We start from the raw sequence: 24,475 nt of genomic DNA on the forward strand, positions 1-24,475 counted from the left end.
GCACCTAGGTCGGTTGCTATAGAATTCCCGATACACATGGCTAGCTCAGGCACAGAGTGGAAATACAGGGAGTTTGGTCCTATTTCTGCCCTGTCTCCTATGTATTTTCCCAAACCAGATGAGATGACTACAGCCTCTGACGGGGTTAAAGCAGAGTCATCCATCCACCAAAGCTCCCGGTCTAACGGCAAAGACCTGGTCAAACGCGAACAATGCTGAGCTGAATTCATGGCTGGGGTGATTTGAGTAACCCCAGAGGGCTACAGGGGGCCAGACCTGCACACACCCCTCCCTCCCTCTTCTACATACACCATTGCTGCTATACAGAATCAAAGCAGTCCCAACAGGCAAAGGAATCAACTTCTAACGCATGCCCCGCAATGGTGAAAAAGGAAACTCCACACTTTCCATGCACTCACCTGTTTCATCAACAAACAGGAAAGCTCTGGAATTTAACCTGGCTTTTCAAACCCTTCTCCAAAGAATAAATGAGTGCAAAAATTCCCAACAAACTAACAGAAAAGGCAGGAAAAGCAACGGTTCCCTGTGCTGAACACAGTGAGGAACGATGAGCGACTCACGTTTTCTTGGCTTGGGGTTTAAACTGGTGTTTGACAAACCACGGTAACAACGAGTCTGTTATTATTACACCGACACCGGGACCACATATGGACTCACAGTATTCCCGCTCCATGTGGTTTGCTTTCCTGTTCTGGCGCTCTGAAACGCCTCAGGAGAATCCAGCATCCTTCACAGGCTAATCTTAATTAAGCTAAAGAGCCACCCAAGGCAAAGCACACAGCTAACCAGTTTGCCCAACGCCTGAAACCAGTAGGGAGAACGCGTCTTGCTCCATGTGAAGCGAACCCCAGAAATCCTCCATGCTATTGTCACTGCTTTTTGCGCTTGCCGTTACCTCGGCACCATCCCCTGCCCTGTCCCCCCCGGGCTGAAAGAGCAGGGTAAAGAACACGGTTTACTTACAGAGATCCCCTAGCTCCATCGCTCCCGACGACAGATCCGCCTCCCACACGACAGCGAGCGGATGACTTAATGCTGCTTTCTGCGGGGGGCACAGCGCGCGCCAGCGGCAGATGGTCCCCGGCGGTGCTCTCTAAGGGGATCCGTCCTCGGCATAGCCATGGGAGAGGAGGAGACCCCCTCCTTCGCACACCTTTGCCCGCTCCCCCGTCGCCACGCCGCTGGGGCGAGCATCCAGCTTTGCTTATGTTGCGGGTACCCGAGGGCCACTCGAGCTCCCATTGGCACGGCTGGGCGGAGGCAACCAATCGCATCCCGATCCAGGGAAACTCCTGCCCATTTATTTAGCATCTTGGGAAACCATATTCCTGAGGAAGAGCGAGGCTGCTCCCTGAGCATCCTACCATCAGACGTGTGTGTGTGTATGGGGGGGGATAAATAAATCAGAGCTCCCCATCACTGGGTCTCCCCCTCTCCGCCAGTGGGGACCCGGGGCCACAGGGGAGCGCGCCGGAGCTTCACAATGACTCCTTCCATCTCCATGGAAACAGCCTGGATGCAGCGGGCTGGATTTGTGTAGCACATCTGCTGCCAGGCTCGTAATCAACTGCAATCTCATCTCTTCCCCCCTCCTTCCCCTGCTTATTTGACTGTGAGTTTGCTTTCTCTCTTCATAGGCACTGGGAAAGTACACGCAGACAGAGCTGTGCACACATTGACTCTCTCCCTGTGCAAACAAACCGTGACACACAAATAGAGATGCACACATGAACACAAGCAGCATCCACCCATATGCATGCACATGCTAAGGAGATATGCTCCCTGTGTACCCAAATAATACACTGTAGTCATATTCTGAGTTTGAGTAATCACAGAATGGTTTGGGTTGGAAGGGACCTTAAAGCTCCTCCAGCTCCAACCCCTGCCACAGGCAGGGACCCCTTCCACTGGAGCAGCTTGCTCCAAGCCCCTGTGTCCAACCTGGCCTTGAGCACTGCCAGGGATGGGGCAGCCACAGCTTCTCTGGGCACCCTGTGCCAGCGCCTCAGCACCCTCACAGGGAAGAGCTTCTGCCTAAGAGCTCAGCTCAGTCTCCCCTCGGGCAGGTTCAAGCCATTCCCCTTGCCCTGTCCCTACAGGCCCTTGTCCCAAGCCCCTCTCCAGGTTTCCTGCAGCCCCTTTATGCACTGGAGCTGCTCTGAGGTCTCCCCTTCAGGAGCCTTCTCTTCTCCAGGCTGCCCCAGCCCAGCTCTCTCAGCCTGGCTCCAGAGCAGAGCTGCTCCAGCCCTCGCAGCATCTCCATGGCCTCCTCTGCACTCGCTCCAACAGCTCCAGGTCCCTCTTGTGCTGCTGCCCCAGAGCTGGATCAGGGCTGGGGGGGGAGGGGGGGGGTGTTGTCTCCCCAGAGCAGAGAATTCCCTCCCTGACCTGCTGCTGGGGATGCAGCCCAGCACATGGGTGGGTTCTGGGCTGCAGGTGCCCACTGTAAAGTAACAGACCAGCAGAACCCAAAACCGCTGTATGGGCTGTCAAAACGCTGCATTTTGCTTTCCAGCTCCATCAACTGCATCTGTCCAACCGGGGGCACAGCCTGACACGACTATTATGAAACTTCCTCAGTGATGTGTGTTGCTAGAGGGCTTCCAAAATTAGATCTGGCGGGGACACGGACACACACACACACACACACACACACACACACACACGGTGACCTGAGTCTTCAGGCAATTCATTCTACACTGGCTGTTCCTCCCCTGTTCCACCGCCCAGGGCCTGATGAAACACGCCACCAGGAAAGCTTCACGCACGAAAGGGCTGTTCCTCAGAGCTATAAATCTCTGTCCTCCCTTCTGATGATACAGGAAAGCAATGATGGGCAGGTCAGCAGAGGAAAGGGAGCAGTATTTGAGAGAGAGGAAAGACTCCCAGGCCAACAGTGAAGTCAGCAAAGGGACCTGGCAGTTGGGGGCAATTTCTGGCTGCTCCTCAGAGAATCTTTCATTCTCTCCGTGCTTCTGTGACTGAAACTGCAAAAGGGGGAGAAAACCTAACTGCATCCTTTTATATTACAAACATAAGCCCAGAGAGGCTGAGACACTGTCACGCTGTTATAATGGTGTTAGAGAAGAATGGACAAAAAGAGGACAGATTCCTTGTTCATAGAAACTTTCATTTCTTTAACTAAAAGAGGAACAAAAACTGAAGGCCCTTCTGAAAAAAAAACCCCAAACCCCATCATTCCTGTAACAGACACCCACTGCCTCCGCCGTGCAAAAGAGCAGCCTTTTAAAATGCATCACGGCAGAGCCTTGCAGGTGGATTCCCAGACCACCCTGGATAACAAAGGCCACTCCTTGGGAAGTGTTTTCTGCATGGGTCCAGGAAGGCCTTTGCAGCCTGGTGGTCCAGAGCTCACGAGCAAAGCCCAGAGAGATACAGGGGACCTGGCTTCTCAGGGCATCTGCCACTCCACTATTTCAGACACAGAAATCAGCTTCCAAGAGAACGGTGACGCTTTCAGGGCTCAGGATGCTGCAAGGATTCACCTGTACTTCTGGGTTTCATTCTCTTCTAGAGCATCACCCCTCCTACTTCCTGCAGCACCACTGCTATGAGGATTACTTACTGAGCTTGCAGGCTTTTGCGGTCACCCTTTCAGCTCTGACACATTAAACTGTGGAGAGATGTACGATGTGCATCTGAAGGGAAGGGGGGCAATTAGAAAGCCTCGATTTGCTGGCAGCAATGTCTTGGAAAAAGGCAATCTATCCAGTTCCATCCCTCTCCTGACACCTACATCACACAGGGGAGAGGGTGTCTGAGGGCACAGCCCATAGCCTTCACTTGTGTGTGAAAGACGAAGCAGTTCAGCAGTTCCATTTGCTAGCTGTTGCTGTCTTGTCATTCAGACTGGAACTGCTGTTAACACATGGAGCTTAAAACAGTCATGCAAACCATAAGGACATACATAAAATGCTACTGGACAACAAAACCCAACTGTCACAGTCCCACTGGGTCTTTATGTTGCTTAGTTTTTTAAGCTGATATTAAATTGGAGAGCTTCCTGATCAAATAGATGGTTCCTTTCTGTTGCATGACACAGAGTTCAAAACTGCCCATTAGGCAGTGCCTTGTTAAACAAAGCTCTGCTGCAAGCAAACATCATGATTACCAGTGCAACCTGGAAGTGGCTGCAGAAACACAACCTCGGTCCAGTTTATAAACCTCTTCCATGTGTATTTCACCCACCGATGGCTAAAGACTGTGTCCCACATTAGGGCAACCAGCCGTGAACTCAGCAGCCCCATTTTTAAGGTGTTTTCCTGCTGTAAGAAAGGAACAGAAGTGGCAGAGATCTGTTTCTGATGGCAGCAAGCTGTTAGTTCTACCTGTAAGAAGCCTCACCCGTTGTCACCTTCTTTTCTTAGTAATCTCCCCTGCAAACGGCATTCCCCTTCCTCCCAAGGCTGCGGTGTGAGAATAAACAGGCCACAAGTTTCACTGCACTCCAAAGCAGGCCAGGGAGCAGTTACCCAAGAAAGCTTTTAAGGGAGATCAAACATTCAAGGCTAGAAAAACCCAGGCAATTCCAAAGCGACTTCATAAACGAGACTGGTGAAGAGCCTAAGACAGTGGGATGGACGGATGTTGTTTAACCAGGAGGATCAAACACTCCCAAGGAAGGCTCCCCACCAAAGCCACCGCTTGCCAACCTGACGGCAGCCCTCTGTATGGCTGTATGCTGCCGTGGGCTGAGACCTGTTTGTGTGGGAGAGCTGAGGAGCCATCAACAGTGATCTACTGCTTACTCACCCCTCTCCATCGTGGGGTTTACTGGGTTTAGCCCAGATGCCTACACGAGGAAGACAGTTAACCTACTAACGCTTCCCAAGCCACAGACCCCCTGGTTGGCTCCCAGTGGCTCCCTTTCCAGTGCCGTAAATCACCTGCTGATCCCCAGCAAACTTCCCCCTTTGGAGCAGCAACTGATTTGCAGCAGGAATTTGCCCCTCTTCAGCTATTCCAGGAATACCAACAGATTTCCCTTCCACATCTGTATTTCTGAAGTGGCAATTAGGCTGTACATAATACAAGTATTTCAGAGCCCTTCAAGCCCACATTACACATTTAGCTTGGTTTTCCCCAAATCCTAGCATCAGAAACCCTTATGGAGAAGCCCTCTACACTCTATTTCAACAAGCAGGTTTGGGGGGTTTGTTTGTTTTTCCCTGATGTTACTGCATCTGAAAGTAGCTTTTGGGTAGCAGCACATAAGCACAAATTAAGATGAAAATGCTGGGCCACAGCATAAAGGGTTATCTATCCTTCCTGCCACTTCAGACAGCCCCACTACAAACCACAGAGCTTATCTGACCAGGAACACCGGGTGATATATAAGCTGCTCAAAACAGTGTCAGGAACACAGCTTTGCAAATCAGCTTAGATGTGACCTTCAGAGGTGATGTGCCACCACAGCACCCAGCGAGGTCTGTATGCATTACAGTACCACAGACCCCTTCATTCTGCAGAGCACAGACTGTATTCCCACCATCCACACGCCAATGAGCACTTTGAGTACTCACTGCCTTCTCCTGTACTGCAAGGACGGGGAGCATCCAAGTCTATTCTGGCACCCTCAGCCAAGCTGCCCCCCTTCTGAGGATGCTAAAGCCTTTGAGATGCTTGGAAACGCCTCTCCTGCAGTCCCGATCCAGCTCTGGGGCAACAGCACAAGAGGGATGTGGAGCCGCTCCAGTGAAACGTGTCCCTGCCCATTGCAGGGGCTGGAACTGGATGGGCTTTAAGGTCCCTTCCAACCCAAAGCATTTTATGATCCTGATTCTATGAAAATTAGAGCTTTGTAGGGTTTCACACAAGAGCCTTGGACACAGCCAACAGCAGTCTGGATGATGACTGTCTAGGGGTGTTGAATTTGCAATACTTCATCTTCTCTGACAACTGAAGCTCCTCAGCTAAGCCAACGACAGCCTACAAGCAATCCTGAAGTTGGCTACAGGAACTGACATGAACGTTTCTCAGTTTTCCTATTGCTAAAGGATTACGCGCAGTCTGGGTGGTGAAAGGAGACTTCCTAGTCTAGACAGCACGGCTGTAGGCTCCGTTCCCTCCTCCGATGGTAACTCCAGGAAGCTCTCAAACGCCTCATGTTTAATGCACAACCAAAATATCCCAATCTTCAGAAAAAACCAAACCAAAAAACAAACACGGAGAAGAAGCCACCAGAGCCACACACGAGAAACCTGCTGGAAATAAAAGGAAGGAAGAGAAACGGGGTTGCTCAGAAGAGGGCTGTTCTGTCACAGTGAATAGAGCTGATGTTGGATAGCTTCTGATGCGCACACATACACACAAAGAACATTACTTCTATCCTGGACCCTGGGAACAGCAGAGACCTATCTGACAAACAACCTCAAGTGATGTTTAGGTTTGGAGGCAGCGTCATATACAATCACGGGTTGTCTTTGTACGGCTACCATATAGAACTAAACAACTTAGAATACACAGGCTCCCACCGCTGCCTGCACCCCTGAAGTCCTGCCATTCCAAACACACACAGCAGCCACACAGCATGAGAGGGCACCGAAGAACTCCAAATCCATGGGAACAGATCCAGAGAGCAGACAGAAAGAGGCTCCACAGCGCACATCCCTGATACCCAGAATCCCTCCACAGCACTCGGAGGTGTACAACTGCAAGGGCCCAAGCATCACCTTGTGTGGTTCCTAAGTACATTGAGCCTATGAGTGCCACCTGCCCAATCTGCCACACAGCCATCATCCACAGCTGGGAGCAGGATTTCCCTGCTCCCTCCTTTGCCCACTTTGCCCAAATGCATCTCACCGTTTCCTATCAAAACCCCTTTGCAACATGCTGAGAGGGTTTTCAGTCACGTCCTCTAAATCCCAGTTCTCTCATTCACTCCCTTGGTTTGGAGCACACGTGGCCAGGAGAGAACAATGTCACATCGCTGCAGCATTTTACCTGCAATAATCTTATACCTACTTGTATCTACTTATAATCGCCTTCTCCAGCTCATGCCTTGCACAGCCTGCCAAACCAGCAACACAAGCTGGATTTATCTGCAATCCATCAGTCTGGGACTTCCCTTTAACGCTTGAGGCTCCATAGGACGGGATCTGAGGAACGCATGCCATACTAACACTGCTGAAATAGGGTATGCCATGTATGTATTTGGTCTTGCCTCTTACATGCATGCATGCTCACCTCCATCTTACTCATTAGTGCATTATGGTTTTCTTCTTCTAAAAGATGCAGATTAAATCTCTCCCTGATCAAATGCAATGGCCACAGAACGATTTATTTCATGTTTCTGCTTTTAACAAAACCAAAGAGCAATAAGAAAGACAAAAGAAAAACTCACCTGTCTCAGGTGTCTGAACTTCATGCTTCATCATTGAAATAATGAGCTGTGATTTCTTTAATATGTTAATTACATCAATAGGTACTTAGGAACTACTTAAACAGGAGATTATTTACCCCATTGACTGCAGAAGCCCATGTGTCAGCACATCTGCTGCACAGGGATATTAAATCTGTTCGCACAAAACTCATACTGTCTGTGGCTAATGGGGACGAGGTTAGCAGTGTGAGACCTGAAGCAAGGGCTCTGGGTGTTATCCAACAGGCCCTTAAGACTGGCACAATGGATAATGTTAGCAAACACCTCTGGGTTTCTAAACACCCTGTATGAACTTGCCTCTGGGAAAAGAAATGGGACTCTTACTCAGGAGAGTTTTCTATGTGTCTGTTTTAATTGCAGAAGCTTCTGCTCTGTGTTAGTTAAGAGTAACACAGCCTTTAGAGGAAGGGTATCAGTGTGGTTATGCACTTGAAGACTCAAACGACAATGGTGGTTGATGGTGTTTAGAAAGAGTGCACTGAGAGCAGCTCAGTTTCAGAGTTAGCTTTGCCTTGGTTCACCTTCCCAGCTGCTGCTGGAGGAGCTCCAGCCCATGATTGGAATAAGCTGATGGAGAGGGCCTCTCCTCCATCCATCACATCCATTTCACACTCCTGCCACAACACAGGCTCACAGGGAAGGGTACACGTCAGAAGGCTCTGGAGGTGCAGAAAGGGGTTGCCAAGACTGCAGTTAATGAGAGGAACAGGGAACAGGAGCCTGGTTTCCACGTCCAGCAAGTGCACAGCAAGCTTTCCTGAGCAGAACAAGCTGTCTGCTCCCACATCATGCAGCCACGGAAATCAAACCGATGCTCGTACCAGGTGAATGAACAGCTAGAGCTGCTCAACACACAGTTATGCTTTAGCAAGGCCCCTCTAACAGGAGCAGTTCACTGGGTGCACCCTTCACTTGAGCTAGAAAGGGCAATACCCTCCATACCCTCATAAGGCAACTCGGAGCACACAGAAGAGCTCCTGACGCTCCTGCAGCCTCTGGCAGCACGTGTCTGTTCCCATGGGCTTCAGAGCCTCACTGGGTTAAGCTGGGCTTTGCAAACATTCCCTTCTCAAAGACACTTCATCAATCCACATACATGGAAACGTGCAGCCAAATATACATACCCCAAACACGTGTCTCATGCACAACAGAAGCAGGCCCACACACCCCCACTCACAGCCAAATGCAGTATAAATAACCCATATAAATAGGCTTGCTTAAATAAAGTCTCTTGCTTAAATAAAGCCGACATAAACACGTCTCTTTTCTGCTGCCTGCTGCATCTCACATTCAAGTCTGGAATGACTGGAGAAACCCCATCAAAGCACATTAACACCCCACTCAAAGTCAATAGATGTGAAGGGCAGGTGAGCTCAGCATCCTGATGTAACGCATCACTGGTGAAGATTGTGGGAAAAGGAGGCAAGGCAGGCAAGTTTTGTGCATGGGTGTTATTAATATTCCTGTATCTGATAACAAGTATTAGTAAAGATAGGCAAGTGAGGAATTGCAAACAATCAGAGGAGATCCTCAAGCACTAAAGCAGCAACTGCTCCAAAACTAAAGGTATAAAAATAAACCTTACGTGGTCTGTTAGGAAAAGGAGTATTAGAAAAGGAAACAGAACTTTCCCTGTGCACCAGATGACCGTCCATACTCCTCACTATGCCCATGTCTCTATTCACCAGTATGGCTTTATGGCTGCTTTGTGTCTTACCCTTCCCAAAGCCCTTGAAGAAGCTGTGAAGACTGCTTTCTCTGAAGACGGGTAGGAAGGAAGGACCGGCTGTCAGAACCTCCCCCCAGCAACCCGGCTTCGCCTTCAGCCCACACACACACCAGGCCCAGCTCCATCAGTGTTCTGGCTCATTTTGGCAGGGCTGTTGCATCTGCTCAGAGCTTCCTTCCCACTAATGAGCCTCCCCTAATCACTCTTCCAGTATGTATTTCTTCAGTCTCAATCCCCATGAGCTAAAGATGCTATCACAACTGCAGCACGGCCACACTTGCCATCTCAGAGGCAAACCCTGCCTTGCTCTTTGAGCTCTCTGCTCTTTGCACAGGGTAGGTGGAATGGTTTATTCCTCTTCCAAGGGAAGAGGCAAATTCATAAAGGTCAAGTGACGCAGAGGCAGCTACAACAGTGGGTACCAGTTTTCTTCCTTCATTTCCCAGCCTCCGAAGCACAAACACATGCACAGTGCTAAGCCAGTAGTATCTCTACCTGTTATATTACCCTTTATTCCGGGTTGGACCATTTTCATTCCATTAATGCTCTCCTCTAAACACATCTCAGATTTGGTTAAAAAAAGTATTAAAAAGACTGAGGTTTAAAAAGGTTTCAGTCTTCCTTCATCATGCAGGGATCTATTTTCAAAGCAGGAGTATTCCACGTGACTCCCATTCATGTTAAAATTAGAGTCACCAGAATAAACCCCATATGCTGCTTTCAAAAGGTACTGCAACATGTCCAAGGAACATTTCTGCAGCTCAATGGTGCTTGCACAATTCTGCTGCCTGTTTTTCTTCCGCTGATTCCTGCATGTATTTTTAAACACCTTTTCCTTGCTTTAAATAACACTTTGTACTGTTTGGAAAAAGAGAGAGCAGTGATTTGCTGGTTGACTTGGTTCCTCTGCAGCCTTTTTCTTTTACAGTTATCAGTTTAATCACAATAGCTTTGCTCTGCAGGATGCAGAGCTTCCAGCATCACTCTTTTCTCGAGTGCTGCTCAATACCTTTGTGTTAGCCTGAAAGTGATTTACACATCTGGACAGGAGGGAAGTTGCTTCAGTACAGCCTCTCCTTGGCAATAACAGCACCGCTGCTTGTACTGAAGCCAAGCAGTGTGAATGTAGGTTTCTACATCCAAGGCCCTGGTCTGACACAGGCCAACACAGAACATCTGCAACATCTGTGGCAGCCGCAGCAGCTCACTCACCCACCCATAGCCAGCTGCAGCACTGGGCTTGCCTTGGTCATCACAGCGAGCATAGCCTACGCTGTGCTCATGGGCACACATACTGATAAATAGCAGCTCCTTATTAACTTTGGCATTTATGACCCCAGCCTTCTGGGTCATTTGAAGAGAGAGAGAGGAAAAGAAGACGTCTCTGAGGGCTCTGGTTCTCCTGTCATTGCTCTCTAACTCCCACTGCTTGCTGACATGCTGTGCGTGAGACACCATGCACAGAAAGACAGTGTGAATGCCACCTCTGTTACTCCCCTCGTCCTTCTCATTGCTGTCCCAAACTGCACCGCATTCCCCTCAGCCTTTCACATCAACACTGCACCTAACCACCCGGTTACTTTAACCTTTACAGGATGTAACGAGGGGAAAACCATTTTGCTTGAACATGGAAGGCGCTCCCACCACAAGAAACCCCCCCAGCAAACAGATGTCTACTCGCTAACAGAATCAGGGCACAAGAAGTAAACCAGGATAGGGCTGTCCTGTCATTGAAGCACTGGCCATTGAACTAGGGGCCAGGTTCCTACCTCTACCACTAGTTTTCCAGGCAACATGCAGCACGACATCACTGATGTATTGCTGTGATCCAGCTAAAAGCTACTTAACATCACCTTTCCTTTCTCCTTTGTTACCCATTGTACATCCATCAATCTAAATGGTGCTCTCCTTTGGCCAGAAACCTGTGCTTAGAAGACATACCTACAACTTCCCAGGACAGCGGGGTGAGAGCTTGCACATGGAGCTAGAGCCTGCACGCAGGGGAGCTTCAGCTGAGGCAGAGGCTTGTGCACAGGGCAAGCACTTAGAAAGAAGGAAAGCAAACAAACCAAGACCAAGCACAGCACAACAAACATCCCCCAGAGCAAGCCACCAGGAGCCAGGCATCGCTCTGCAACTCATGCCCATCGCCTGCTCTAAGCATTAGGGCTCAGCTAGGAGCTCCCCTGGTTAGACAGGATGCCACCTCAGCTGAGCTGTGTAAAAAACCTCAATATTGGTATGGAAATATTCTGTCCATATTTAGTGAAACTAAACAAATAAAATACATATTTAGGGAACTATTTAAACATTTAGTAAATATTCAGTGACCCTTTCTTACCTAAATGTTAGCAAGAAGAGCTTTGAGGAAATGCTTTTGACCTTACCTTTCTGAAGGAGCTTGAATGCCCCCAAGTAAGAACAATTCGGCTGTCAGAGTGAAAACAAGCTAAAACTGCTTTAAAGGGGTCACTGCAGTTAATGGGGGAAGCCTGGCTTCTTCTAAGTGGTTCCTGCATCCATCACAAGGATCTTGTGCACTTTCTTTAACATTAGAAGAAAACCACGAGACAGGTTGTGTTTGTTTCAGTGCTGATTAATGACAGGAATGACTATTCCTCCCTGTTCCCCACCGGATAAGAAAGCAAGGTTTACACATAAACCTACAGAATAGTTCAGGCTGTAGAAAGCTCTGGTCATCGTCAGGTCCTGCAGGCAAAGCAGAAATAACCCCAACCGTAAGCCAGGATGCACAGGGCCTCGTCTGGGCAAGTTCTGAGTTTCTCCAAGGATGAAGATTCCATCATCTCTCTGTCCAAACTGCTCCAGTGCTGCACCACCATCAGCAGTTGGTGATGTTATCCTTATGGAACACAGCTCCTACCAGTTTCCTTCACTGCAACCTGTCTTTCACTGTGTTCTGATAGGGGTATACATCTTCCCTACACCTTCTTGTTCGGACAGTGCAAGAAAACACAGCTGGATCCATGCACAACTGCCTCTTCCAAGATGCACAAATCCAGTTCCTTCCCATTCCCCTTGCACACCACGCACTCCATCCTTCTGGACCGTCTTGTTGGCCCTTTGCTGGACAAGCTCCACTTCATCAATCTCTCCCCATTACTAGGGCACAAAACCGGACAGAGTCTCCCAGCTGCTGCCTCCCCAGTGCCACACTGGGGGGAACAGTCCCTTCCTTTGACCTGCTAGCTAAGCCCCAGCTAATGCAACCCAGCACGCAGTCAGTCCCTACAAGGGTGCACTGCTGATTCATGGTACCCATCAACTCAGCGACCATCCTACAAGCAGCCACCTACAATTACAGTTGTAAAACACAAGACTAGTCTGCATCCCTAGTCTGCATTGGCAATCGCCCACCCTCAGCTTGCTGTGGTGCAGAAATTCCTATCAAAGCCCTGGCCATCATCAAAATCAATACTAGGTACTGAAGTGTTACTCGAGTACTAAAATCAAGAAGCGTAGAGAAGGAAATTAGAGTCATCAAATCCTTTCAAATGATAATAACAGAAGCAAATTGAGGAGCTGTGAAACATCCTGTTCTCTGGTGCTTAAAAGCAGCAAGGTAATAAAAAACCTCTAACCCATGCAAAGCCAGGTATGTTTTATGGAGGGATTTTCTTTCTTTTCTCCCCAAACAGAACCACCAGTTTAATGAGTTTGCTTTAGCTGGAATGATTTTACACAGCGGAGGGCCATTTAGGCCAGGTATGTAACTAAGGACATTTGCAAGCTGCACATGCACAATACCTTCTACCTGAGGTTTATGTCCCAGATTGGTGGTGATAGTTCTTTTCTCTATGAGGAACTAGGCTAGATAGAAGAATAACCAGAGTATCTTCATGAACTGGCTTCCAGTATTCTACGACCTCAAAGGGTCTTTGCTGATCTCTTGACAGGAGGTGTGGATGTGCAAAGCAGCCGGCAGGTATCCTATGTATAGCAAGTGAGAAAAGTCATTAACACCCTCACTAGGACAGGTGGAAGGTGCTATATGAGCCATGCCATGGCTCCAAAGGGAACAGGCAGGGGGAAACACAGGGGGGATAAATCTCTGGAGGTGAGAGAACTGAAGAGGGAAGGAGGCTAAAGGAAGCTTCAAAGAATGAGTACCAGTTATATGACAATCAGATTAATACAGGTTTAAAAAGGTAATTGCCAGGAAGAAAAAAGCCCTTTAAAAACTTCCAAATCCTTGTATTATATAGAAAAGAGTTTCTGGAAGGCACCTGCAGATCTTGACAGCTATGAGATTACATCCTTCAGCTCACACACCTGATTTTACAGAAATAAGGACGTGCCATTTTCCTGCTTGGTGACTTTTGAGATGGTATTTTCACCATGGAGCACTGACCAGTTGCTTCTGAAGGGTGACCTCATCACTACCATGTGCAGCTCCATTGCCCTGCTCTGGCCCCGCTCCAGCCCCTCAATGTCTCTCTTGTAGTGAGGGGCCCAGAACTGAACACAGGATTTGAGATGCAGCCTCACCAGTGCCAAGCACAGGGGCACAATCACTGCCTGGCCCTGTTGCTGCACTGGTGCTGATACAGGCTGGGATGCTCTATCAGCATCCTTGGCTACATGGGCACAGTGCACTCTTCCTCTCGCTCCAGCTCCCAGCAGCCCTCCCGTCCCCCATGCCTCCACCGCAGCCCCTCTCAGTGTACACTGGTACCCGGGTGGCAGGACCATTGTGTCAGATGCTGACCACTTACCTCATGTGCTAAAAATAGAGACCCAAAGCAGCAGCAGCAGCAAGTGACTGGCAAACGCCTTTTTAATGGTGCCTGACGTGCTCAGCCAAGACAATGCGCGAGATGGAAATGGCAAACAATGAAGGACATTTGTATGAGGTGACGACAACAAAGCCCCCTGCCTTTGCTCAGGAAACACGCATGGAAGCTTTCTGCTGCTCTTTTCAACCATGATGCTCTTTAGATCACAATTACTTCAAGCAAAGCAACAATAATACAAATGATTCTGCTACTCGAAGACAGGCTATAAAAACCTCATTGTCAGCTGCATCATTCATCACCATCACCTCATTTCAACTGAAACAAAATCTCCCAGACATCACCTCCCTCCCCTTCCTTCCCTCTTTTATTTGCCTATAAAACAAGGCCGATAGTCTGGGGAGCTCTCCGCCTGAATTCCATGCATTGTGATCCACAAAATGAAAATCGGGTATTATATGCCCACTGACATTCACATCAGCAGCAATTCATGCAGCAAAAAGCCATATGCCATGCACCTCTGATTTAACTGTACTACAAACCATACCCTAGGAAGGAGAAATGAAAATACAGAGACAAGAGTGGCTCCCGGGATCTGATCATTATCCACACTTTAAGACAGGAATGACAGGGGCAATACCACAAAATAGGCTGTTTTGCTGACAGCTCCAGTTAGGTTTTGTCATTGCCCTTAGTGACTAACACACTCTACATGCAAAGGAGGAATTCGTTCCCAGTGCAAAAGGGTTCCACAGAGCACAGAACAAAGAGGTTAGCACGGATTGCCTGCGCTCAGCGCTCCTCCTCTGGTTAGCAGGCTTCCCACTCAGTCACTGTTTTGAAGGCTGAGGTGTTTATTGGTTTGATCAGCACCCACAGAGATGAAAATGGAGAGCGCTTTGAAGACACACAGTGCCAACAGCTTCCAAAATTGCCATGTCCAGGGTGTAAACAGCCCCATAGGCGTTCCACGGACACACACAGGCTTCATTAGAAAGCTGGGGGGTAAAACTCCACAAATAAGGAATCTCACTGCTGAAACCAGCAACTTTCATCCCTGGGATAACAACGACCGGACAAACAAGTTTCTGAGCAAGGAATGGATATAATAACACATGTTTTGTTGAGACACCCCTTCCTTACCTTCCTTTTTGCTTGAAGAACCCATCTTTCTAAGGGTACCCATCCTGGCATACAAATAGGCTGAATTTCAGCTTTAGAACACTTCTCCTTTCACGCCTATGCCTGCCGTGAAACGGTTGCATATGTGCTCACCGGAGAAGGATGGTTCAGCTAGGATACTAACTAGAGGTGACCCTCCTGCTAAGGCCCTTTGAAACCTCCTGGCAAAGACAGAAAATAGTAAAGATACGCTTTTAATGGAAAAAAAGAAAGATCTTTGAACTAGAAAACCAGTTCATAATCTACAAAGCGAAGGGAAAGGGCAAGTGTTGCTCCTACTGCTTCATTATCCAGGCCAAGCACCTGCATGTCACACATTAGCTTTGCTCAGTGTATCTGCGTTCCTGACAGCGCTCATTAACACTGACCCGTCTCAAAAGGAAGCAACCAGCTCCATTTGAAAATGCAACACTCCTGTTCTGTTCCATTGAGCTCCACTGTCTGGACCTCTGGGGTATGAATAGGCCAGGTTGGACACAGGGGCTTGGAGCAAGCTGCTCCAGTGGAAGGGGTCCGTGCCTGTGGCAGGGGTTGGAGCTGGAGGAGCCTTAAGGTCCCTTCCAACCCAACCCAGGCTGTGACTCTATGAACATTAAAATCAGCTGTCACAGACCGATGCCTCAGTAAGCGGCAGATCACATCTCCATTGTCTTCAACCCCCTTCTCTGGAGCCTGCAGCCAGAAGCAGCAGGTGAGTAATAAACTGGCTTTGACAAATGCAGTGGGACACACCTGGGGATGCGACAGGTAGAGCTAACTGAACGGAGAGGACTAAACAGAGCCATTCCGCTCCTAAAGGAGCAGCTGATGAAGGGGTAAACCTCCAACATCCAGGCCACAACAAGCACACAATGCTGACCTAATAATAGGGAAAAACCTTCCCTACATCACCTTAAACCGCACTGCTTGGAACAGAGCATCCTAAAGGAAGTGGCTGCTAACAAAACAGACCTGACAACCTTCCTGCACCCAGATCATGCTCCTCCAGGAGATTCCCACTGGGAGGATGGGGGTTTTAATTCAATTACAAAGCCGCTGTTTCTGTACAAGCTACGCAGCAGACCTGCAACATGCTAACGGGATACATGGCTAAACCACATACATGCGTTCCACAATGAATGATAAAATAGATCTATGGCAACTATCCATTTCCAATAGAAGTTAATAAAGTGCTAATGGCCTCAGCTGTGAAAACGTGGAATTTAATTTGTGCTCATCTGCCTCAGCCTGGGGAATACTGAATTCACTCCATGTGAGAGTAATCTGTTTGCTGTACCCCGACTGACATAAACAAAGTATTGCCAAGGGAAGGGGCACTAAAGCTGCCATCATGACGCATTTCCCACGTTGGAAAATGCAAACAGAGCACCCTTCCAAAGCTTCTCTCCAAAGAGGCTGACTTCACCTGCTTCAGGCTGCTGAAAAACCAGCCATAAGAAAACAACACACGCTTTGGAGAGCATCTGTCAGGAGATATTTATCACCCCTTTCACCTCTGCTCTTGGAAAGGGAAAGGGAGCCACAGATGAATTTACAGACTGACCAAAGGGTTTTACTTTCAAGCTTGTTGGGATTAATTTTACTCCTGTTTGAGGAACTGGCTCTTCCATGCTCCTGAAGCATCAGTTGACATCATCCCCCAAGCATCCCTGTGGGTGAATTGGAAAGAGGGGCAGACACAGAGGAAACCAACACCTGCTGCTGCAGCCTGGAGCTCATCCGGACTAATGGAGGAGGCTGGAGAAAAGGGCCAGACATCCTGCATCTGCCTCTGTCCCTGATGCTGCTACACTGCCAAGGCGCTGGAGCTCTGGTGCCTTGGCCTCCTTCCTGCAAGAGCTGGGTTTTATCAAGATCCAGCCAACTCTGCAAGGAGCAGAAAGGTGCAGGATATCGTTAGTGCCACTAGAGGGGATCACTTGAGCATGCCAGGGGACCTGCACTCAGCTGCCATGGCAAGGAGCAGCACCAGGACAAGGTTGCAGCCAGGGGGAACTTCAGACGTGCTCTGCGCAGTCTGGAGCCTCCCCAGTGTGCAGAGCATCGCTGAGGCCCCCCTTCATGACTCCAGAGATCTGATCTTCTTGCTTATGATGTTAAAGCAGTTACCTTCAACAGGACTGAACTGACAGAGGGAGACTGAGCTGAGCTCTTAGGCAGAAGCTCTTCCCTGTGAGGCATACAATGGAGCAAGCTGCTCCAGTGGAAGGGGTCCCTGCCAGCGGCAGGGGTTGGAGCTGGATGAGCTTTAAGGTCCCTTCCAGCACAAACCACTCTGGGATTTTATAACCCGGAAAGGCTGGTATCAGCTTCCCTGTGCCATTGCTGCTCTGACCCTTTCCAAACGACACTCCATACTTTCGCTCCCTTATGGGTAACTCACGTCATCCCATGGCGGCGTTGACCCACAACACATTTCCACACAAAACACCACTGGAACAAGCCTGCCCTTGAACACAGCCATATTTTGAACCTAGCTTTCCACAATTATCCAGCCTGCAGCTTCTGCCAGCGTGACACCACCAGAGCATCTGAGGAGCCCGTGGCACGGCACTGCCACAGCATCAGTGTGCAGGGGAACGGCGTTTTTCATCTTTATGTTATGCTCGGTTACCTTTATTGTTATCTTGTCAGCGAGCAAGAAGAAACGTTCACAGGGTCTGAGCATGAGCAATAAGCATCTTCTGTGCTTATCAGATGCCTCAGTGTTTGCTTTGGTGTTTAATTACAGGACTCACGTAGGGCGTTTATTGTGTGCATCTGGTGCCACTGTGAACAATGTCTACTGTGCTGATTGCCACACAAGGCAGTTTGTTATGTGTGTACCTGTCACTGGCACACGTTATCATCTCGCTGAGCAGATGCCACCCCTGCATGGGGATCCAGCGCTGCAGCGTTCTGCCTTACTGAAATAGCCAGGCACAAACGCGTTTGCTCAAGGTACCCAGGTCTCCCACTGTGAAATGAATGCGAGCTTTGCCAAAATGCTGCACCCAGGGGTTTCGGGGTCTTCGGAAAATGTTCTTCTGATCACAAAATCAATTTACAGAGAACGCTCTAAAAGCTGGTGGTTTATACTGTGATGATCTCACACACACGGCCACAGGGCAAAATAAATTAACTGCAGCTCTCAGTAATAAGAAAAATACATCCGTAGCATCATTAGCAAACCTCATCCCACTTTCCTATTCCTTAAACCTTTAGTTTCAGTGAATGCAGAAGATTTTGATTTCAAGCACCACACACCATAGGACTTTTGAAGTTTTTCAGTCCTGACATCTCCTTCTTAACTTTAACCACGTTGAAAGGATAATCTCTACCTTGTTATGAGGACTCACTTTTGGCTGCCTAAAACCCCGTAACTATGCTGACACACTAATAAAAGCAGCTATCATTGCGCCCATTCCCTACAAAGCAGCCTCAAAACCTTGGGAGCTGAATCAACTTCATCTTTTCCCTTCCATACTGGGACTGGAAGCAGTCATTGTTATTCTTAATGGGTTTGTTAAGATAGCACTACACCGGGCACAGTATCAGCAAACGGTTCATGCTGTTCCGCAGCTCTAATAGGACAAGCTGTGGCTGGGCTTTCAGCTAGAAGAATACATTTGCTCACCCTTCCTCCCATTAACACATGAACTTCAAACCTACATAAAGCAGCAGACTGAAGCCTCTGGAGACCGGAGGTGAGAGGATAATCTTGCCCTACAAAACGCCCTGCCTGTGGTCCCCTTGTCTCTGGAAAAACAGGATGTGTATTTGACAAGAAGATCCCTAACAAGATGCTCATCTCAATGCAGGTCCTCATTAGGGCAACACTAGTGCAGTTACCCAAGTACAGCTAGTGGGCATCAATAAGAAAATTCCTTTGGGAGTATGCTTTGGAATTTTACAATGGGGCCATTACCATGAATTCCACCTACTTTATGTTGAACAAAAGCACCAACCAATTTAAGTGCACCTCAGTCTGCATGGCAGCAGGGCCTGGTTATCATGAGCAGAGTGTAGATGGCTCCTACACGAGGGAAAACTGACTGATGGGCACCTAATGAAATGGGCAGGCTGGTGATGAAGGTTTCTAGGTGCTGGAGTGCAAGATAACTCAGTCCAGCTTCCTCGCAGCCAGCACTGCCTCCAAAAATCAATACACAATCCTTTGTTTGGCTGTGATAAAACATGTACAGTTATGTAAAGCTTGCAGAGAAGATTAGAGTTTCAAAGCCATAAACCATGCTGTCTGCTCACAAATGACTGCAGAGGACAGAGCTTGTAAAGCATCTCTTGATCATCGGAAGGCTCAAAGGGAAACAACGAGTTTCAAAGGGAATGGTTGCCACTTGCGTGTCTGTGTAACCAACGGCATCTTCATTTCCCCAGAAAACTCACCAGACCGAATTATGTATGCCTTAAAGTGTTCTAAAGGCATAATCCAAGCTTTGCTGCCTGACCGGATTATTCCATTCAGACATCTACCAGTATAGTGAGAGTGTGAAGGAGGCTTTGGGTCTGACAGGATCATGCTATCACTATAGAGATCCAGTGAGTTTCTCTAATGCAGAAGTTGACAAAAGGGGTCTCTTTTACTAAATGAGAACTGGAGAGACTAAGCACGAGACCATAACTGTTTGACTAAAATACCTGAAATTCAGCAAAGTGCTGGTTTACTATTATATATTATTAGCCTTTTCTAAGCTTTAAAAACGAAAGAAGCCCTATTATGAAACCTCCACAACATGAACTGAGGAACTACGATGGCACAGGAGGCCACTGTGGCATCAAAAGAAAGTCATCATCTGTGGCTTAAAACCCCCTTGAGAACAGGCACTGAAACCTGAAGGGAAGTATTCAATCCCCTCACTTGTTTTAGCACCTATCATTCCCCAATGTGAGAGAGCACGAAACAGATCTCATCCATGCACACAGAGCTCCAGCAGCCCCTTGACATACAAGCTACTGGGATTAATCCGAAGCTTAAAATTAACAAATTAAAGAGCTCCTTTTCTTCAATTATGATGAGAGATCAAAGCCAATGGATTAGCTTTTCAGAAGCATCTCCAGGTCTCAAGAGTTACCAGAGTTACTGGAGATTCTGCTGGGGAGGAAGGGAAAGAGAAAGAAAGGGAATGATCCCATCAGCCAGGCAGGTATTAAACCATAGCAAAGCGGTGTTTCACACATCACCATAACAATCCACTTATTGAAACTGAAAAACAATAACACAGAGAGGATAATTATTTCTTTTCCACATCAACTAAGCTTCTGCTTTCTTCCTTTCCACTCCTGAAAGTATGGGCTGAATGCCCTCTGGGTCCACATGGGTTGTGCCTGCCAAGTTGTCAACAGTGACTGCACAGGAACGCAGCACATAGGGAAGATGCACACAGAGCAGATACCTGCCATGATCACCAAAGCCTCTTGCCAGGTAAGGATTACACCCAGTGCTGTTCCGTTTGGTAAATCCACCAGCATGGGCAGCTGTCACCCTCCAACCAGATGGGCAAACCTTGGGTACCACCATGTAACATCATCCCCCCCAGATCCAGAAGTGCTTCACAAGCCAACACGACGACACAGTTTGCTTCACTCCCAGAGCCCTTTAGAGGTTTATCAGCTGAGTAATGCACATCACCACCACATGTCATTTGAAGTGGATAAGAGCACAAAAATCTCCTTATGACTAAAAGAGAGGATTTAGATAAGCAGAAAGTAATTACAGGACTGTTAGGAATGAGTTGAGCATTCCCTCCCCTTCAGGAGAACAGTTACAACATCAAGAGTGATTTTCACAGGCAGAGATCCTGGCTTCACTCTTTTCCTGAATTCCCTAGGATTCCTAGTAATATTCCAACTCCAATTGTGGGAAACTATGTACCCGAGTCCTGCTTCCACTGAGGCTGAAGGTCTGTAAGTAATAGGCAGCTGTTAGCACATGTATTTAAAACAACCACATATTATGAGGTATTAAAAAGGCTGTTGCTTTTTTAAGCTCTTGATTTTTGGTTTCCATATTGTTCAATGAATTCTCTTGCTATTGCTCCTTCTATGCTGCTTTTCTCTATAGGTAAGAGAAGCATGTCAGAAATGCCATGCAAGAACAAGCCTCTAGGTCCCCTACCTACAACAGCATGCATTTTGGTCTTCCTGCCTCTCTTCTGACAGAGCTCTGGCACTGCTGCCAACTGTCTTACTTAAAGAACTCAACAAAGGTTATTCCACACTGTCCTAAGGATTTACCTTCACTCAGCATCAGCAATGGACATTTGGACCACTACAGTAGTAGATGGTTCCAATTAGAAGTTCAGCATGATCGCTCTCACTAGCACTCAAATAACATTTGAGTCTGGTGGCTTCAGACTACTCATAGGGCACAAACTGACACAGTGCAGCAGCCTCACTTGTCAACAGCTCTGTAACCAATATATCCTAGGGACAGATGTTGTCAAGATCCAGTCAAAGGACCCCAACAAAGATACGGATGCCAGCTGTCCATGAGAGCATGAGTTTGTCATCCTTACAAAATGCCACAGAAACCATTAAGCCTCGTGGTACATTAGACAGTGACACCAGTATGTCTAGGGACCATTAACACAGACAGTCCTGTTCTCCATAGCCTTGCTGAGGGGCAGGAGATTGGCTTAGACTTCCAGAATCCTCTCTTACACCACAAAGGGTGCAATACCGAGGAGCTTCTGCTTAGGTTTTTGGTTGGTTGGCTTGGTTTTAGTGGGCAAACTGCAGAGCACTTTGCCAGGCTTGTGTCCACTCTTGAATATTTCATCACTTTAGTGCTCACATGAAATGAAAGGGATGCACAGAGTTATCACTGCAGTACTCTCTCTGCATTATTTACAACCTTGGAGGCTGCAGCACTTCAGCATAATATTGCCAGCATACAAAAAGGCAGAACATCCCCTCAGGCCAGGGGTTTGGTTTCACAGACCGCAGTTTAACACGACTGAGACAGGTCTGTGAACCCCCCTCACACCTCTCATCCCTCACCCCGTCGTTCTAAACGCTGGTGCTCTGATGTGCAAAGACTCCAAACAGGCAAACCCCCTCAGCATTAGGCAGGATGGGCATTAGTAAACCCCTGTACCTTTAGGGAAGAATACATGTCCTTGTTTCACCACTGAGCACAGTTATTCCCACCCCACCCCTCCTCTTGCCTTGTTAAAGTCCTCTGATGTTGCCCTCATTTCCTTCCATGTCTTGTTCAAGAGCTGAATGCAGATGCAGAAGAACTCCTCGAAGGATCTGTCGTGGGTGAAGAACATGGGATGGAAATCGTTGCAGGTCTCACTGGCTAGAAACAGAAAAACAAGGGCGGTGGAATAAAACACATACAGGCAGGAGCTTCAAAACCGAATGTAAACCAGCCACAACAGCTCGGAAACAGTCACTGAGAGGAATCCCTAGTAGCAAAGGATGTCCAAACATCCCAAAAAGCAAACCAACCTTGGCCTACAGGCTTAAAGACAATGAAAGGCAGCACTGAGCTTTTCTGTAGGAGACCAACAGCAAGAATTAAAGGAAGCAACTGCCTATTTGCCTGAATACTCTGTCAGTGGGTGTTTTGTTTGTGCCATGGTTTGTTGTTCAGGCTGGGACAGAGACATGGGGAAGAAGCACAAGTCTCCCCATCAAAACCATAGCTCTCATTCCACTGCTAGCAGCAAGTACCACATTGCCTGCTGAGAGGCAAACCCCAAACCCCATCAGTCACAAATCAGTATTAGAGCTATGTACATACTGAAATGTGAAGCTCTGCTGACACTGCAGGTGATCAACCATATTGTACACAGATATACCACAGAGGTAACCAGAGAAATTCAAAGGTATAGACAAGAATGTAACTGGTTTAATTCGTTCTTTGAAAATAACTGGAAACAAAAGAAATGGATCTTCCACCATCTGCCCCCCATCTGAGACAGAAGGACACCCCCCTCCGCCCCAAAAAACCTCCCAGCAAACCCAAACTACCCTTCTTTAATCTAATGCTGGCTTTAAGGAAGGGAAAATGAAAGATGCCTACAGTGATGATCCCCAAAAGGCAAAGCACGGTTTGGTGAGACTGCTGTAAACCTCCTTGAGCCAAGAACGGATTCTATTCTCCAAAGCTCAGGGCTGAAGCAGGGCGCACCTGAGCAATCTGGAACAGAACAGGCTTCAACCAAGGGCTGAAAAGGAGCCTTAAGGCCAGCTATGATGTGCAGGGCCACCTCTGTGCCGTGTGTATTTATGCTCTTAAGAAGCTAACAGGAAAGGCAAGGTGTCTAAGCCTTTCTTCATATTCCCAGCCCCCAAACCTTCCTCCTCTTCAGGAAGAGCGGAACTAAAGAGCACTGGGATAAATCCCCCTTTTCCTGAGGCTGGATCACTGCCTCACATCTGCTTTCTCTCAGGGAAACTGGACAATTAAGACTCTTTGCAGGAGAATGTGAACTGCTTGGGCAGGCTAACTCCATCAGCTGCAGGCACTTGGTCTTGGTACCTCTTGTAGCCCTTTCAGCATGCTTAGTTATCTCTGTTCACCAGTAGCTCTGCCATAGGAACATGAGGTGTGTTCAGAATAAGGGTTTCTGCTCCCTCACAACATGCAGGATTCCAATTATGAAGCAAAACTCTGAAGCTTAATCCTAAATGTGAAGCTTAATTTTCACATCAGATTTACTAAGACCTAATCAGTTCCCCAGAGGCGTAGCGAGGATGGAGCATTAATTTTGGAGCATAGGTTTAATTCTAATCAAGTAAACTCCATTTACTTGAAAAGGTGTGCAGTAAAGGAGGAATTAGTCAAAGCAAAGACCTGTATTTATGAGGCACAACTCTATCCCTTTAAAAGAATAAAATGTCTCAGGCACGACTTTCAGAGCATCTTCGGCTCGTGTCAATCCGACTGGAGCTGTACGGGCTCCGCACTTCCAGTGATCAAACCTTCAGCCTGTGACAATGGCAGAGACACAACAGCACAGACTCTCAGAGGGTGCTTGTCTTTAAGTCATGGAATACTATAATAATGAGAAGAAATAAACCAACACCGAGCATAAGAATGCAGCCAGGACCTTCGCTGTATAAATCACAGCACGCAACAAGGCAATAACCCTCGACACGCACTGGCCTTTCTCATCCTCCTCAGAGCCTGAGCTGCTCACTGCTCCTGCTCATAAAAACCAATAAATCAACATTAATGGCAAGGCTGGGGATGCTCAGAAACTCGATCATCAGTTCTAACTCGTGCTCCTTATGATAATCAGTCCCAAACTGTATCGAGCGCACTGACTGTTCTGCATGCAGAATCAGGGGTGCCACTGACTCCCCCCCCCCTTTTAGGTTTTTTGTAAGTAGGCAGCATACTGCGTTTTATGGCTTTTCAGTCATATGGAAGTG

General features: G+C 47.9%; 1 protein-coding gene across 3 annotated transcripts in view; it reads right to left on the reverse strand.

Annotated features, from left to right (window-relative positions):
- The window catches only part of ELMO1 (engulfment and cell motility 1), a 223,971-nt gene that overhangs the window by 77,303 nt on the left and 122,193 nt on the right, over positions 1-24,475 (reverse strand). For 2 of the 3 annotated variants that reach the window (XM_061367972.1, XM_061367971.1), the window contains one exon: positions 22,255-22,391. In XM_061367972.1, coding sequence (XP_061223956.1) covers positions 22,255-22,391 — 137 coding nt within the window. Of the gene's footprint in view, positions 1-984; positions 1,254-22,254; positions 22,392-24,475 lie in introns of those variants that run through there. The other variant, XM_061367973.1, reaches the window with a different exon arrangement.

This window comes from Neopsephotus bourkii, unplaced genomic scaffold, assembly GCF_033783945.1.
Source record: "Neopsephotus bourkii isolate Nb327-2 ecotype Australia unplaced genomic scaffold, CSIRO-AGI_Nbou_v1 NB_1417, whole genome shotgun sequence".
In the NCBI taxonomy this organism is placed as follows: domain Eukaryota; kingdom Metazoa; phylum Chordata; class Aves; order Psittaciformes; family Psittacidae; genus Neopsephotus; species Neopsephotus bourkii.